This window comes from Pelophylax lessonae, assembly GCF_965119305.1.
Source record: "Pelophylax lessonae genome assembly, chromosome: 5".
Taxonomy (NCBI): domain Eukaryota; kingdom Metazoa; phylum Chordata; class Amphibia; order Anura; family Ranidae; genus Pelophylax; species Pelophylax lessonae.
Genome location: NC_138772.1, coordinates 386,003,042 through 386,020,961, shown reverse-complemented (window position 1 = coordinate 386,020,961; position 17,920 = coordinate 386,003,042). Strand labels below are relative to the sequence as shown.

The following is a 17,920-nucleotide window of genomic DNA, read 5'->3' as shown; positions in this document are numbered from 1 at the left end:
CAACAAAGTAAGAAACTATTTTCATGTAAGCTTCAAGAGGCAACTATTTGTCAGGGCTAATCTATACAGGTGGTTTTATTGTGCTGCTACTTGCCAGTTTAACCTTTTTTGTTGGCTTTTATTTCATATGCAGAAAGTTGTCAATGGGGTGGATTTACTAAAACTGGAGAGTGCAAAATTTGGTGCAGCTCTACATATAAACCAATCTGCTTCCAGGTTTGTTTTTTTTTGTGTTCTATTGCAAGGCCTAATTGAACAAGCTGAAGTTAGAAGCCGATTGGCTTCTATGCACAGCTATATATATATATATATAATTTTTTTTTCATAATGACTGCAATTCCTCATTTCTAATGTGTAGAAGAAGCCATATCGCCAGTCTCCTAAATGTTGCAGGCAGTGTTTTGCAATGACCCATACATAGTATTTTCAGGCACAAAGCGCACCTCTCTGAATGCTTCTTTATTTATTGCAGCCTATTGCTGGGAAGGGTCACTGTGCATTGTTATGACCTCTAGAGTTCCTGTAATTTGTACTATGCATACGGCTCAAAGCATTCCTTCGGGAAGAGTGTTCAATTACCATAACCTTTGAGATGGTGAACAATAGGAGTACTATGTGATCTGGCTTTTGAAATAATTTTTCCTCAACAAATGAGCAATATAGCTAAAACAACCGAGGATAAAAATAAATTTTCAGATTGTAAAATATTATTATTTTACACCGCTGACGACTGATCTACTTGGCTGGGGGGGGGGGGGGTACTGGCTGCTCTGGGGGTCTTGTGCCCGGTCCGCCCTCTCGTCGCTAATACAGTCAGAGCTTCAGGGAATCCTCCTGGGTCCCTGGGAGCCTCATGTAGCCGGCGACCATGTTTTTGTAGTCCGGCGGCATTTTTTGGTTTGTCCGGCATGCTAATAGAGCGGCAGCCATGACCGAGAAGCCTCTGTGTGACGATTTAGGATGTGGAAGCTCCTCCTTTTTCCCTTATGTTGACTCCTGGGTTTTTCTTTCTTTTTGGACGCCACACATGGAGCAGTGCTATCCTGGTGCAGACCGGTGCTACTCTAATGGGGTGATGAATTTGGTGAGCTCCCTCTCTCTCTCTGCTGCAGGTTGTATGTTGCTCTGTTTGCTGGTGAACCGGTGGTGCTAGACCTTTTTTGAGGGTTCCCCTCTTTACTGATGGAGTCTCAAGGGGAGTTCGTCTGTCTTGGTAGGCCGACCCAGTGCCACTGGTAGCCAACGTCCCTTGGAGACTGCCTCTTAGGGAGGATCTACTGTCCCAAGGGCCGATCTTCCATCCTACTTTACAGTCCCTAGCTTTGACGGCCTGGCTGTTTAAAGCAAGGTGTTGAAGGGTAGATGTTTGCCTGGATCGGTGATTCCAACACTGCTGAAGGCTAGGAAGTCTACCTCTAGGAAGATCTACCTTCATATGTGGAAAGCGTACATTTCATGGTGTGAGTCGATTGGAGCTCACCCTCGTTTTTTTTCAGTGGCTCCGATTTTGGCTTTTCTTCAATGAGTTGTTGAGCAAAAATTGACTTTGAGTACCATTAAGGGCCAGGTCTTCTTTCAGCGACCCCTGGCCACGCACTCCCTGGTGCGTACCTTTTTATTCAAGGGGTTCGACATCTGACTCCTGCAGTGTGGCCTCCTCTACCGCTTTGGGATCTGAACTTGGTGCTTTCAGTTCTCCAGAAGCCTCGCTTTGAAAATATTCGGTAGATTCCCCTGCTTACGCTGTCCCCGAAGGTGGCCTTTTCGGTGGCTATTACTTCTGCTTGCAGGGTGTCAGAGCTGATGGCGTCATCTTGTTGTACCCCCTATTTGGTGGTCTACAAAGATAAGGTGGTTCTTCGCCCATGTCTGTCATTCCTTCCTAAGGTAGTCTCAGATTTTCATTTGAATGAGGACATTGTGTTGCCTTCCCTGTGTCCCAGGCTTTGCATGCCTTGGATGTGGTTCGGGCAATTTAGGTGTATTTGGCAGCCACAGGGTCGGAGGTCAGACTCCCTGTTTGTGATCACGGACAGGCCAAGATTAGGGCTGTCTGCTTCTTCTGTGACCATTTTCAGATGGATCAGACAGACGGTGTCTCAGGCCTATTCTATCAGGGGTCTTGGTCCCTCTGGTTCTGAATAATGGAGAGCTGTGTCCGTCAATAAACTTAAGCGAAAATGGGATTTTTGACTAAACGTAAAATCCATCTCTCTGAGTTCATTGACTGACACACCACTCACTCCTCTATGGAGTTGTAATACTTATGACACTGCTTGTTACATTATAGCAGAGAAGGGAGTATACCACCTAGGACTGCCCATAGGCGTAGCCAAGACTTTTTTTCTGCCTAGTGTCCTATTCCTGGGGGGGGGCATAATAACTCTGTGGTTTTGAATAATGGAGAGCTGCGTCCATCAATGAACTCAGATTAATGGATTTTACGGTAAGTCAAAAATCCCATTTTTAGTTTAGTCAATTTTAGTCATCTGCAATTGTTTTAGTTTTAGTCGTATTTTAGTCTACTAAAATCTCCAGTACATTTTAGTCGAAAAAAAAATTATTTTGCCAACTAAAATCTAATCTGTTTAGTTAAATTGTAATGCATTATTTAAGCATTTCTATAGAATTTCCAAACTCATTATATACTCCTGGAGTAAAAAAAAATCTAATATGTTATTATTTTTGGTATTAAGGTTTGAACAAACTCCCAGAGACAGATTTAGCCACTCGATCTGTGGAGGCCTGTAACACTCCACAGTGCTCTAGACGGTGGTCTGAGGGGGCCTGTAATGCTGCACAGTGTTTTGGACATGGATAGTCTGAAGAGGAGGCCTGTAATGCATTGCACACAGTGGTCTGAAGAGGCCTGTAATGCATACAGTGCTCTAGACGATGGTCTGAGGAGGCCTATAATGCTGCCCAGTGATCTCTATGGTGGTCTGAGAGTGCTCTGTATGCCCGGTGGTCAGAGGAGGCCTTTATTGCACACACAGTGCTCTAGATGAAGATCACTCTGAGGGGAGGCCTGTAATGCACAGTGCTCTGGATGCCGGTGAACTGGTCACTTGTCAGAGAAGGCCTGTAATGCTGTACAGTGCTGGATGGTCTCCGGTGTGAGGGATGGCCTGTAATGCATAGTGCTCTGGGCGGACGTTAAACTGAGAGGAGGCCTGAGGCCTGTAATTGCGATGCATGCACTCAGTGGGTGCTCCCTGCTCTGGACGGTCATCGGGATTTGGGAGGCTTGTAATGCACAATGCTGCTCTGGTCTCAGAACAGACATCTGAGTACTCAGAGGCCTGTAATGCTGGCTGCACACAGTCGCTTGCTTGTTTGCTGGGAGTGCAAGCAGGTGGAGCTCCGTGGAAACTGGAAAGTAGTTCATGAGGATAAACGTCCCTGCCTCACACTTTCATTTAGTTTTCATTCATTCATTAAAACAAAATCTATTTTTGTCATAGTTTCCTTCCGTGGAAGATGTCTTGTCGCCAGACATCCCAAGTCTTCCGCGAGGTACGGGTGTCTCCCGGACACCCACAAGTGCCACACGATGTCCCGGTTGTCTGTGTCAGCTGTGACAGAACAGAGCCGATGCTTCCTGTATAGTTCCGGCTCCGTCCTGTCACAGGCGGAATGATATCGAATGCACTCCGCCTGTGAGGAGAGATACAGGAACATCAACTCTGTATGCTTCCTCCAATGCCCCTCCTCACACTCTCCACCAGCATTTTCTGCCAGCAGTACCAGCCAGCAGTACCTGCCAGTAGTAAGTCACATGTGCTAGGGGGGCACCTAGCCCCCAGCACATAATTTTAAATATTGCAGCAAGTGCAGTGTTTCTGACTCCTACCACCATGACCACTTCAAATCACTGAAATGGTCATGGTGGTTGGAGTGTTCCTTTAATATCTCTCAGAAGAAGTAAACCAAGTACACACAGGTCGAATGCCGGGCAACATCAGCTGGTTCATTAAAAACTGGCCACCATTGGGCCCGTGTGTATGGCAGCCAGTCCGACAGAAGCCAGCCAATCGGCATGCACGAAAAAAGAAATGGCTCCTAACTTTTTTAGCTGGCTCCTAGATTTTGAGCAAATTTTTCAAGCTCTGCTTCAAGCTATGTCTGTTTGGCGGTCCTTGGTGCTTTTTATAATTGTTTAATATTGCAGAAAATGCAGTTGGAGGCAATTCCCACCTTCAGCTAGTGTGAGCAACTCCTGCGGTCGACTAGTTTTGGGAGGGCATATATTGACGTCCTCCCAAAACCCCGCTCCCCTGCGCGACCCCGGGGCACGCTCTGTGATCACTGTGTCCTTCGGACACAGCTGATCACAGATCAAGGTGAAAGGCCAATCACAGTGGCCCTTTACCATGTGATCAGTTGCTTCAATTCACAGCTGATCACATTCTAAACAGATTTTCTGGTTATCGGCAGTACTTTCCTAACGTGTTGTCACAATGCCGCCTTTTAGAAAAAAATAGGTGTTTGTAAAGTTTTTTAATAGAAATTAAGAAAACTTCTTTTTTTTTTTCTTTTTTTTTTTTTTTAATTTGCAGTCTTTTTTTTGTTTAACAAAAAAAAAAAACTAGTGGTGATTAAATACCACCAAAAGAAAGTTCTATCTGTCTCAAAAGAATGCTAAAAATGTTATACAGGTACAGTGTAGCATGACCGCGCAGTTGTCATTCAAAGTGCGACAGCGCTGAAAATCTGCTTGGGCAGGAAGGGGGTGAAAGTGCCCGGTAGGCAAGTGGTAAACTTCTTCTTTAACTATACCAGCACCTCTTTGTAATACCTGTGTTATGCATCTGTAAAGATACACATCAGGGCTACATAAGAGAATGGGTTTTGTCATTTAAAATAAAGCTTTGTTTAAAAAAAAAAAACTGGCTCCTAACTTTTTTTATGTGGCAACCAGATTTAAAGGGTAACCACTTTAGTGGGGAAAAAAATATAGTGTGTACAATTGCGGCACAAATCATATTGTAATTGAATGTTTTTAAAAATTACCTTTCCTTTTCAATCTGCAGCTGTTGAAATTTTCTGAAATTGCAATGCAATATGGTTACCTGGAGCTGTTTTGTACACAGAATGTGTGCTGACCACACCCCAGAGACATAATTTCCTGCTTGTGTGATTCACCAATTCTCCCAGAAGTCTGCACTAATATACAAGTCAGATTTCTGGCATCCCCTGCAATAAAAATGTCATTTTTGGTGAGATACTCCCAATAGGGACACGTCTAAAGGGATGCAGGCCAATCAGATTTCCTCATTAAGAGCCCTGCAGCTGCCACAGCTGATAGAGAATTATGAAACCACTCCCATTTGACTCACTTAATACAGAGAAACAAACAGGCATTTCTTCAGAATAACAAAAGGTAGGAATCTGCAACAAAGTTTGTTAAAATCCTTGTAATGTACACCCAGAGGGGAATGTTTTTTTCTCAACAAAAGTGGAGTTACGCTTTAAAGCAAATTTGTCAAGCCCTGCCATAGCTGAAGTCCCCAAACTGGTGGGTGGTCTAATGGCGCTTTTCCACTGCATGGAACCGAACGGTTCGGCTCGCTTTTGTGCTTTTCCACTGCTGGTACCACATGGTAAAGTGTAGGAATGGTTCGGTACGGCGGCACTTTTCCACTGCATGGAACCGAACGGTACGGCTCTCAAAAACAGTACCACCTCGATTGTGGTTCCAAGAGGTACCATACCCGGTACCATATCCCACAATCCTTTGCATGCAGTCACTACTAGCCACTGATTGGTCAGAGAATCGTTGTTATCCCACCCACTTAACTTTAGTACTACTTTAGTGGAAAAGCAAACCATACCGTACCGTACCGAACCGTTCCAACACCGCACCATGCGGTACCAGCAGTGGAAAAGCAAACCAGGCCAAGCGGGGCCAAGTAGAGCCAAGCCGGTACTTGCAGTGGAAAAGTACCATAACAGACTCCACCTACAATTAAATGTCACTGTTAGTTATAGTGACCCTTTACGATGAATGTAGAAAGACTTACAATTTATTTATTGTGCAAGAGCCCCGTTTGAATCTGGAACTTTGTAAACAGTATTTATGACTTCTTCTGTTTCCTTAAAGCAGAACTCAATTATATCTGTGCACCACAAATGTGAATTACATTTTTAATATTTAAAGTCTGCTCATCCATCCATCCATTTCTCCGTGCTTTATTTTGTTAAAAAATCACTCATAGCCATCTTGAGTAAGGGCAGATGACTTATGTAGCATTTATTTCATGAAATCCATCTACACTTAGGTCAGCCATGCAGGCAGGAGAGTGCTTAGCTGAGTAAGCCCTCCAGATAAAAATAAAAAAATGCCCACAAGGACCCCTGGGATGTATGACATCATTTTTGCCTAGGCCAGAAACCAGGAAGCACATGAAGAAATAAAAAAAAAAATTGATAAAACAAGTAAATAATAATATACCTTCCTGTCTGTTTACTAAGAATAGCAGCATAAGGACTACAAATAGTTCATTTTGAATGGGACAAAGTTCCACTTTAACGCTTTATTTCCAGCATGAGTCAGATACATGTATGCTGAAATAGAGGTGATGAGTATACTGCTGGACTAAAGAGAGAGAGAATGACACACAGAGTAAAATATGTAAGCCAGAAAATAATCCTGCAACACAGGAAATGACTGGAAGGCGATTCTTTTGAGCCCCTGAATGAAAGGCATCTTGTACATGAAATTTGCTCTTTTCTCCGAATTTAAAGGCAAAGTTCACCTTTTACATGGATAATGCAGACAAAGGGCCTCAGTAGTTCAAAATACACCGTGGCACTTGTAAAACTACTGTTTAAATGCAAATGCTGAACGGGTAGGCCTTTCCACTCATGAAGACTGACTGAAATACTCCCAATGTTTACATTCTTATGACTTGGCTTGTTTCCAGGAAATGGCGTTTGTTTGGCCCTCGTCTCCAGCATTGCAGGAGCAAGCGTACTTCTTCATTGAAAAAGCAGCACAGTGCGCTTTTTTCCTTCACAGCGAAGACTCTCCAGCCACACAACCTCACCAGGATTCTTACACTGCTATAGCCCCTTCCATCACATACTCTGGGCTACAACAAACTGACTAAAGAGGTTATCTCCTTAGTGTTCTTCAAGGAAGAAGGCTCAGGGGGCCATTTTGTATTTGCTACCCATGTCCTGGAATTAGGCTAGGTCATAGGAATGTAAACTTTGGGAGTATTTTGGCCAGGCTTCATGGGTGACATAAAAGCCCCAGAGGCGTAACTAGAGCCTTCAGGGCCCCGGTGCAAGAAATGATTAGGGGCCCCCCTCCGACCCCTGGCCAGGGCCCTTCCCTTCAAGCCTGGGGCTCTTCCCACTTATCCTGGGGCCCTTAACTCATGGAGTGGCAGGGGCAGCATACAGAGGAACCAATCTCCTCCATTTTCCTCCTGCAGCTCCAGGAGGAAAAGGAGGACAGTGATTTCTCTACATGCTGCACCTGCTGACCCTCCTATCCAGGTGTACAGGGGAGCCGCAAAGGCCCCCCTGGAGCATGGGGCCCGGTTGCAATTGCAACCCCTGTAGTTACGTCCCTGAAAAGCCCCCCCCCCCCCCAAAAAAAAAACAAATATTTTCAACGGTATCAACCTATTTTAGTTACATTTTCTATGTGTCAACCCCAAAGCTTAATTCACAATGGTGATTAGGGCTTGTGCAAATTGTAGCAGCGGCGGGTATGTGTAGTCACTAGCCTTGTTCACTAGAATGACAAAGTGCATCCAGCAGCAATCACTTTAGGTAATCGCTGGCTGCGCAGAAAGCGGCAAATAGCTGTAGCCACCAGCGAACTGTCATTATAGTGATGGGGGGCCTGCGACCGCATCTACCAACTGAGAGCTTCTGGCAGCTTCAGAAGGAACTGCCGCTACAATTCGTACCAACCCTAATTACTGATCTGAATGTAGTGTTAAAAGTCATGTTTATTGATGGCTGATCACTTCACTAAAGGGTAAGCCATGAAGATTTTAAGAGCTTTCAACCACAAACTCTTCCATCTTTCTTGTGAAGCCTTGCACAGGCAATATGTTTTCATAGTATAGCTCTGTTTTAAAAGGCCAGGCCACCAAAAGTGAAATATTAGATATAGATAGTCAGCCCCTGGCTTCTTACATAACTCAGATACTCCAACACTATGATGTCTCTTCTATAGTTCCCTAGTCATGTGGAAGCTTTGAATATTCTCAGCCACTAATCAAATCATCTTATCTTATTCCCCATAATATCACAAAAATGCAACAAGGACAATGGACGCCATCTCATAATGACCATGGCGAGGGTACAGACCAGGGACTCGGTCAAAAAGATCGAACCAACAGAGACTCTGGGATAAAAGACAGCTAAAAAATAAATATATATAAAATTAGGGATAGACCGATTATTGGTGGGGCCAATATTCACTTTTTTTTTTTTTTTTTAAGTATCAGCCACAAACTTGCCAATATGATCGATATTCCTTCAAGTGGTTGTACCGGAGTGATTGCAGCTAGAGGCATCACCCCGCTATCATTGATTAGAACCGACGGTTGGCTTACTTGTACTGTCAACTGATGTGGCTGAGCAGCCACTCGATTGTCATAAGGAGCGGGAGGGGATGTCCATTCCCCCCCTACCCGCTGCTTACCGCGGCTCGCCCGGGTCTCCCGTCCCACTGGGAGGACCAAGCAACCAGCCAGCACGTCCCCCAGCTGGCCGAAGATCCGAACAAAGCCGCATTCAGCTCTGATCGGGTCTTCAATGTAAAAACCCGGAAACTATGCCATGACATCACTTCTGGGTACTGGAGCCTTAAAGGCACCAAAACTTGCCGTTTTGAATGCTTTTAAGTGCAGAGGAGGGGTTTGGGGTCTTTTAGATCCCAGATCCCTCCATAAAGAGTACCTGTCACTGCCTTATACTGTCACAAGGGATGTTTACATTAAAAAGTGATCACATTTTTATTTTTTTTTTTAAAAGGGCAGTGTAAAAATAAAAACTTTAAATTTGCAGAATATTGGCTATAAAATATATATATATATATATATATATATATATATATATATTTTTTTTTTTTTTTTTTTTTTTTTTTTTTTTTTGCTTTGCATTAACGGATTTTGGATTAAAAAGGATTTTTGAACTAGGTGATTTAGCTTCCTCCCCATAGGTAAGATAAGGGGACCCAGCCACTAACATTTGGTTTTGATGGCAATCAAAGAAAATCTTTACTGAGGGAGCTGTTTAGTGGTATAAAAACCATATACATATTTTATGTTGAGCCCTGCATCAGAATATTAAAGGATCTTCAACTTGTGTGAGTGTTCGGAGGAATCTATGTATCACTAGGCTTCCTGTCCCTTTTGTATGGCTATAGTAACTTTTTTTTTTTTTTTTTTTTTTGTAACAGGTGTCGATTTTAAAATCAAAACTGTAGAGTTAAGAGGAAAGAAAATCAGGTTACAAATATGGTAAGTGTGTTTATTTACCTAGAATGTGATGGCCTCTCATGAGCCTGTGCTGAGACTTGTTACAGGAAGAAGTCCAGGAATAAAATTAGAACTAAAGTCCATTTTATTTTTTCCATATTGGATAAAGTAAGGCTTTTTTTTTGCCATCTGGGTCCCATTGGGGAGATTTCCCTTCACTTCCTGTCCCATAGAAAAAACAAGAAGTGAGAAGAAATCCCTGCAAGTTTAAGGGAATCCCCTGGGCCCTCAGTTTACCAAAATTAGTGTCGCCATTGTAAGATGTCCCCTCTATTACTTTTTTGGGGGAAAACCCAAATTTGGGATCTCCTTTTACTTTCACTTTCAAAGAAATGGTTAACAGGACACATCTCTTTCCCTCTCTCTCTCTCTCTCCCCCCCCTCTCGCTCTCCCCCCCTCTCTCCCTCCCCCCCCTCTCGCTTCTCTCCCCCCTCTCGCTTCTCTCCCCCCTCTCGCTCTCTCTCCCCCCTCTCGCTCTCTCTCCCCCCCTCTCGCTCTCTCTCCCCCCCTCTCGCTCTCTCTCCCCCCCTCTCGCTCTCTCTCCCCCCTCTCGCTCTCTCTCCCCCCTCTCGCTCTCTCTCCCCCCTCTCGCTCTCTCTCCCCCCTCTCGCTCTCTCTCCCCCCTCTCGCTCTCTCTCCCCCCTCTCGCTCTCTCTCCCCCCCTCTCGCTCTCTCTCCCCCCCCTCTCGCTCTCTCTCCCCCCCCTCTCGCTCTCTCTCCCCCCCTCTCGCTCTCTCTCCCCCCCCTCTCGCTCTCTCTCCCCCCCTCTCGCTCTCCCCCCCCCCTCTCGCTCTCCCCCCCCTCTCGCTCTCTCTCCCCCCCCTCTCTCTCTCCCCCCCCTCTCGCTCTCTCTCCCCCCCTCTCGCTCTCTCTCCCCCCCTCTCGCTCTCTCTCTCCCCCCCTCTCGCTCTCTCTCTCCCCCCCCTCTCGCTCTCTCTCTCCCCCCCTCTCGCTCTCTCTCTCCCCACCTCTCGCTCTCTCTCTCCCCCACCTCTCGCTCTCTCTCTCCCCCACCTCTCGCTCTCTCTCTCCCCCACCTCTCGCTCTCTCTCTCCCCCACCTCTCGCTCTCTCTCTCCCCCCCTCTCGCTCTCTCTCTCCCCCCCTCTCGCTCTCTCTCTCCCCCCCCTCTCGCTCTCTCTCCCCCCCCTCTCGCTCTCTCTCCCCCCCCTCTCGCTCTCTCTCCCCCCCCTCTCGCTCTCTCTCTCCCCCCCCCCCCCTCTCGCTCTCTCTCTCCCCCCCCCCCCCTCTCGCTCTCTCTCTCCCCCCCCCCTCTCGCTCTCTCTCCCCCCCCCCTCTCGCTCTCTCTCTCCCCCCCCTCTCGCTCTCTCCCCCCCCCCTCTCGCTCTCTCTCCCCCCCCCTCTCGCTCTCTCTCTCTCCCCCCCCCCCCTCTCGCTCTCTCTCTCTCCCCCCCCCCCTCTCGCTCTCTCTCTCTCCCCCCCCCCTCGCGCTCTCTCTCTCCCCCCCCTCTCGCTTTCTCTCTCTCCCCCCCTCTCGCTTTCTCTCTCTCTCTCCCCCCTCTCGCGCTCTCTCTCTCTCCTCGCGCTCTCTCTCTCTCTCTCTCCCCCCTCTCGCTCTCTCCCCCCCTCTCGCTCTCTCCCCCCCTCTCGCTCTCTCCCCCCCTCTCGCTCTCTCCCTCTCGCTCTCTCGCTCTCTCTCTCTCTCTCCCCCCCCTCCTCTCGCTCGCTCTCCCCCCCTCCTCTCGCTCGCTCTCCCCCCCTCCTCTCGCTCGCTCTCCCCCCCCCCCCCCTCTCGCTCGCTCTCCCCCCCCCCTCTCGCTCGCTCTCCCCCCCCCCCCCCCTCTCGCTCGCTCTCCCCCCCCCCCTCTCGCTCGCTCTCCCCCCCCCCCTCTCGCTCGCTCTCCCCCCCCCCTCTCGCTCGCTCTCCCCCCCCCCTCTCGCTCGCTCTCCCCCCCCCTCTCGCTCGCTCTCTCCCCCCCCTCTCGCTCTCTCTCTCTCCCCCCCTCTCGCTCTCTCTCCCCCCCCCTCTCGCTCTCTCTCCCCCCCCTCTCGCTCTCTCTCCCCCACCCCCCCCCCTCTCGCTCTCTCCCCCCCACCCCCCCCCTCTCGCTCTCTCCCCCCCACCCCCCCCCTCTCGCTCTCTCTCTCCCCCCTCTCGCTCTCTCTCTCCCCCCTCTCGCTCTCTCTCTCCCCCCTCTCGCTCTCTCTCTCCCCCCTCTCGCTCTCTCTCTCCCCCCTCTCGCTCTCTCTCCCCCCCTCTCGCTCTCTCTCCCCCCCTCTCGCTCTCTCTCCCCCCTCTCGCTCTCTCTCCCCCCTCTCGCTCTCTCTCCCCCCCCCTCTCGCTCTCTCTCCCCCCCCTCTCGCTCTCTCTCCCCCCCCTCTCGCTCTCTCTCCCCCCCCTCTCGCGCTCTCTCTCCCCCCCCTCTCGCGCTCTCTCTCCCCCCCCTCTCGCGCTCTCTCTCCCCCCCTCTCGCGCTCTCTCTCTCTCCCCCTCTCGCTCTCTCTCTCTCCCCCCCCCCTCTCGCTCGCTCTCCCCCCCCCCCTCTCGCTCGCTCTCCCCCCCCCCCTCTCGCTCGCTCTCCCCCCCCCCTCTCGCTCGCTCTCCCCCCCCCCCCTCTCGCTCGCTCTCCCCCCCCCCCCTCTCGCTCGCTCCCCCCCCCCCCTCTCGCTCGCTCTCCCCCCCCCCCCTCTCGCTCGCTCGCTCTCCCCCCTCTCGCTCTCTCTCCCCCTCGCTCGCTCTCTCCCCCCCCCACGCTCGCTCGCTCTCTCTCCCCCCCCTCGCGCTCTCTCCCCCCCCCCCCTCGCGCTCTCTCCCCCCCCCTCGCGCTCTCTCCCCCCCCCCGCTCGCTCTCTCCCCCTCGCTCTCTCCCCCCCCCCCCCCCTGAATTCACTTGTGCTGGTATGGCACTGTTTGTAACATATGTAATATTAGAAGCCTCAGTTGCAGTGTTTAAATTCCTGTAGTAAATTAAAGTAATGTGTTAGTATCTGTTACAAGTTTCTGTTGTAGTGTGCTGCTTGTGAAGTAAACAGATATTTTTTATAGGGTAAGATATAATCAGTGGCCAGAGCCCTAATCTATTCTCATATTTTCGATCTGTTTATGCAAATATAGTAGGTAGATGAATTTGGTAGGGAGGAGGGGAGCAAGACTAAAAGGATAAAATTGAAACACAATTGTTGAAACTCCTAGAGTATCGTAGGCAATCTTTAGTACTCTGACTGACGCTCCTTCACATGGCAAATGTTGGTGCAGGCAACAGAATCATGTACCCATCAGGAACAGATGCATGTATTTTTTTTTTATAGAGGAGGGTAGCACTGAGGCTGAAGTGTCCGTACTGCACATACTCTGTTCTCAGTACTCGTTCAGCCCCTTGCAAGCTAAAGCAGGTCATAGGTTATGCGATTTTATTTTCCTGCAACCAGGGGGTGGAGCTGCTGTGTTCTCCCGGCGGGGGAGGAGCCGTCCCTGCTGGAAGAACACAGTGATTACTGCTAGTGGCTATAGCCACTGGCAATAGTTGCATGCAAAAAATACATGCATCTGTTCCCAACGGGTGCATGACTTTGTTGCCTGCCCCAACATTTGTCATGTGGAGGAGTGTCAAGAGTTCTAAAGATTGCCAAATAGTCAAGGCACCTTTTTTAAAGTCTATAAAAGTCCAAATACAGCGCTTAAACCAGAACATGACAGTCCATGATCATTAGAAAGGATGGAAGGACAAAATCCCAACACCAGCTTCAGTGTGAAAGGTGTAGCACACCACACCACAGTGCCAACCAAATCTCCTTACCAGAATCAAAAGGGATGATGGGCATATAAGAAATGCACCATACACGATGGCAGTGATCAGATGATCAGACCTCACGTTAACCACTTCAGCTGTGCAGGAATTAATCCAGGTGGAAACATCAAAGCAGACCACCCTTGTTGGCTGGATGTGTCGGGTAACCTCACATGGGCAGGTGATGATACCAAAAAGGAATGACAAAATCCCACATAGTAAAGGTTCGTAACAGTGGTAAAAAGTTTATTAAAACTGATACTCACAAAGGTACAACGAATATAAGCTTCCAAGATAAAAATGTAAAGTTGCCGCGGATCGTAGCGTACTAGTGTCAGCGTCCCGGCTGGCGCGTTTCATCCACTAGGATTTCTTCAGGGGCATGGCCTAGTGACACTACTATGTCCTATTTGACAGTGAAAAACCGGAAATTACATAAACCAGATATCGTAACGTGGAACGCACCATATTAGTTAGTGCGTTCGAGCAGTCAGGAAAAGCTAGGAAGGAGAGAGATCAAAAGAGAACAGAGAGACTCCGTTATGCGTCCCAGCGGCCCAGAAGTGACCAGACAAAACAGGAAAGGCGCCACCAAAGTCGTATGTTCTGTGATATACTTCAACCTGCATCTCCCAAGGGCCAAACATTAAGCCCCGGTTCACACTTGTGCGTGTGCGGGGTTCGCATGTAATGTCTGAGCGCACTGCTCCGACATTAAATGCGATCGGCTGTGCGGTGCGAGTTTAGCCATACAGTTTGTATGGCTAAATTCGCACCGCAGCCGCACCAAACACGCACAGGGACCCTTTTTTCTAGCCGCATCAGGATCGGATCGCACAGCGGTTCACACTTGTGCGATCCGATCCTGTGCGAACTGCACGATCGCACTGCGATATGCGATCAAACTGGGGGTGTCGTTAAGATTACATTGACACCCCCAGCGTATCGCATATGGCAGTGTGAACTGCCGGGGGTGCGTGTGCGATGCGGGAACAGGCTGCGGATTCGCAGCCTTCCCACATCGCATAAATGTGAACCGAGGCTTACCGGGCACATTAAGCTTAAGCCAAACACAACTACCAGTTAGCAAATCCAGTGCAAAACCTTTAAAAATTTTAACAAAAAATTAACATTCAGAGGTGTAACCCCCTAGTGGTCAGATCAGTAATTGCAACATAAAATGGTGTAACAAGGGGATGACACACAAAATATATATAATATAAAAAAAACCCCTGGTGAATGAAACCAATATAATCCAGATTATATTGGTTAAATCCTCAAATATAAGATACAATGAATAAAAGGATAATGAGTGTAAAGAAAATGAACTAATAAAAAATCTTGTAATAAAGGAATTTCAGCTGTTAACAATTTACATCCCATCTATCTTGAGCCCAAAGGGAGTATAACTTTTAATCTTGTATATCCAACGAGTCTCCATCTTGGAGATCTCCCGTTTGACTAGGCTCCCCCGCCAATGGGGTGTGAATCTGTCTATGGCCATGAAGGAGGTACCAGCTGGATTCTTATTGTGACAATCCAAATAATGTTTGGATACACTGTGTTTGGGAAAACCTTTCCTAATGTTGGCCACCTGCTCCTTAATCCCCACATCATTGCGACTTTAAATTGCACTGATTTGAACCGGTACCATTGAAAAGAATAGAGGAACCCCCTGCACACTACTATACCCTTTCAAGCAAACTTTGCAATAAAAAGTAGGAATATTTAGGTCACAAATATTGCAATACATGTTTAAGCTGGCCAACTGCATCAAAGCAATCCCTATTTAGCCAGTTCTACTCTGTTTTGCCACTGCAAATGCTACTGTGGACACAATGCCAACCTGGGGCACACAGACACAAAATGGGGGAGAGCTACATGGTTTGTATCTGGTCACTGACCTGTAATACAATGGAAACAAGATATACCTGTGACCAGATCCCAATAGCTTGTACATGCAGTTAGCACTTGGTAGATTAAATGCATGTACAAGCTATTGGGATCTGAGCACAGGTATATCTTGTTTCCATTGAAAAGAATGGGGTGCAACCTTGATGTCCAAAAGTCGCATGAAAAATAGCACAAGTGGGAATCAGGCCTTACCCCAGCACTCATGTAAAATGAATTGATACATTTTGCTTATATATGCCTTGATGACTGTTATTTATGTGGTATCTTGCTGTGATTACCGTTTTTCCTTGTTGCAGTGTTGTACTTCTCTCATCTCTGTGATTTCTGTTACCTGTATTTGTCTTCACTTGATGTTCACAGTCTGGATGTTTGCATGAAAAAGCAGCTGACACCCTGTTCTTCGTTCTCACATGATATGTACCATATGCCTGCTTTCCATCTGTTGTATATCTCCATAGTACCACAATGACTAATTCAGTTTATCACACTGTGTTATTAATGGCACTGTATTGTTTCCCATTTTCTAACTTCATTCATCCACTCACTGTTTATTTTGTTATCTTACCATGTGCTTATTTTGCCTCCCACTGACTAAACCAACACTTTCTCAGTGGCTTCACCGGTCCGCTCTTGCTAAAATGTCTGTGCCATCTCTTGGTCCTTCATCTCTGTGTCCTTGTCTGGAATGCTGTAGTCACATGGCTGGTTGTGTAACAACACTTGCTAGAGAAGAGGTCTGCTGGCTCACCACAAGGTAACACTATACTTGCTTCTGTACTGTGTGTCTCATCTACCACTGAATTGAGGATTTGTGCACAGCGCCATTGAGGATGTGTTTTCTGTAGCTGGTCTGCAGATACATTCATTATAACATGGTTGCATGCTGCCAGGAGCTCACCACTGAGGCTCATTCATCTTCTTGGTGATGTAGATATCGAGACCTATCTATAGCTTTGCAGATACTAAACATACTAAACAAAGGCCAAATGGCTTTTTAACCTTTTGTGTCAATTTTATGTATTTTATGTCATTGGGTACTATGTACTTTAACTTAATGAAAATCATAAGCAATTAGTGGGTAGGTACAGGAAAACTTTTGTAGTCTAGCAGTAACCCGAATTTGCCCAAAGAATGGCTCCTATATAAGAGTCTTAACCCTTTCGCTGCCGGAGCCATTTGTCCTTTTTTCTTTTTTTTTTTTTTAGCAAACATGCAGAAAAAAATCATTTTAGGACTGAAGATTACATAATCCCCTAAAACATTACACACAGCCACCTAAATGCTTCCATCTGCCAGGCAGGAGTCTGCTTGTCAGATTTACATACAATACTTGTGTGTAAACCCCTGCAGGTATAGCCGCTTTTAAGGGCAAAGGTCACATTAAAAAAATGCACATATTTTTACAAGGAAAACAATGTGCATTTTTTTCACAGGAACCTGCAAAGCATTGCATCTACGATCAGTGGATCACCTTGAAATGGCAAGTTCCAGAAGACTCTCTTCCTCCATCTCCCTGTACTGAAGTACGAACTTTGAGTTGGAGAGCTGGAGGAAGTATTAATGGACTTTGAGGTAATCGCCACACTCCTGTTCTATTGAGAACTACAAGTCTGTCTGCCACTGCATTTTGAATGTTGCATGGTACACACTAAATATGAGTGTAATGTGCTGCAAAAGATGGAGTTAGCTTTTGAATATAGTATCATTATGTGTGTATACACACTGTGGCCAGTTTTGACATCTGACCATCCATACCTAGGAGCTTGCTCCAAGACCATAGACAAATATGGGGTGCCCCCCATCCTTCAGCTATTGCAGTCTTCACACATTCTAGAGTATATCTATGGGAAATTTTGCCCATCAATTGCACATTCGTGAGGTCAGATACTGAGGAATAGGAAGGCCTGGCTGATAATCCGTTTTCCAATTCCTCCAAAAGGTTTTCAGTTGGGTTGAGGACAAAGCTCTGTGCAGACCACTTCAGTTCCTCAACACTTAACTCATCAGATCATGTCCTTATAGATGTGGATTTGTGCACAGGGGCATGGTCATGTAGAAACAGAATAGGTTCTCCCCAAACTGTCACAATGTTGGCTCTAAACAATTGTGTAAAAATGTAGCATTAGCCATTCAGTTTACTGAAAACACCTGAAGTCAATAATTTGTAGGGATGGGTGTCCACATACTTTTGGTCATATAGTGTATCAGCACACAGAAACCCTTAGGCCCCTTTCACATGGGCTTTCCAATCAGGTCCGCCTGTCAGTTTTTGAGGCAGACCTGATCGGATGCTCTATGCACCTCCTGAGGAGCAGCGGATGTCTGCCGTGGCATGTCCGCTGACACCTGCTGCTATCTGATCCGATGTGGTCTGTGAAATCCAGACAGATGAAAACCCTATTTTCCATCCGCCTGGAGGATCGGATCGGATCAGATGAAAATGGACAGGCGGTCCGTTTTCATCTGATCTCCCATAGAGGAGAGCAGAGATCTGACAGCTCCGTCTCTGCAAAGTAAGTGGAGATGGACCTGTCATCTGCCTGCTCAGCAGGGATCAGCAGATCGATTCCCGCTGAGCAAAACGGAGTCCGCTGGGCGGAAAGCCCACGTGAAAAGACATTTATGGAAGTAAGTGGAACTAAACTGCATTTGAGCACCACAAACTGAAAGTGCTATTGAATTCATTTTTATTATTCAAAGAAAACTCCCCCATCCATGTCTCCGCCCTTTATTTTGTTGAGAAATCACTTC

General features: G+C 47.3%; 1 protein-coding gene across 2 annotated transcripts in view; it reads left to right on the top strand.

The window, feature by feature from the left end:
* Positions 1-17,920, top strand: part of RAB12 (RAB12, member RAS oncogene family) — a 52,483-nt gene that overhangs the window by 21,479 nt on the left and 13,084 nt on the right. For both annotated transcript variants that reach the window (XM_082259618.1, XM_082259617.1), the window contains exon 2: positions 9,428-9,488. In XM_082259618.1, the coding sequence (XP_082115744.1) occupies positions 9,428-9,488 (61 nt within the window). The remainder of the gene's footprint in view (positions 1-9,427; positions 9,489-17,920) is intronic.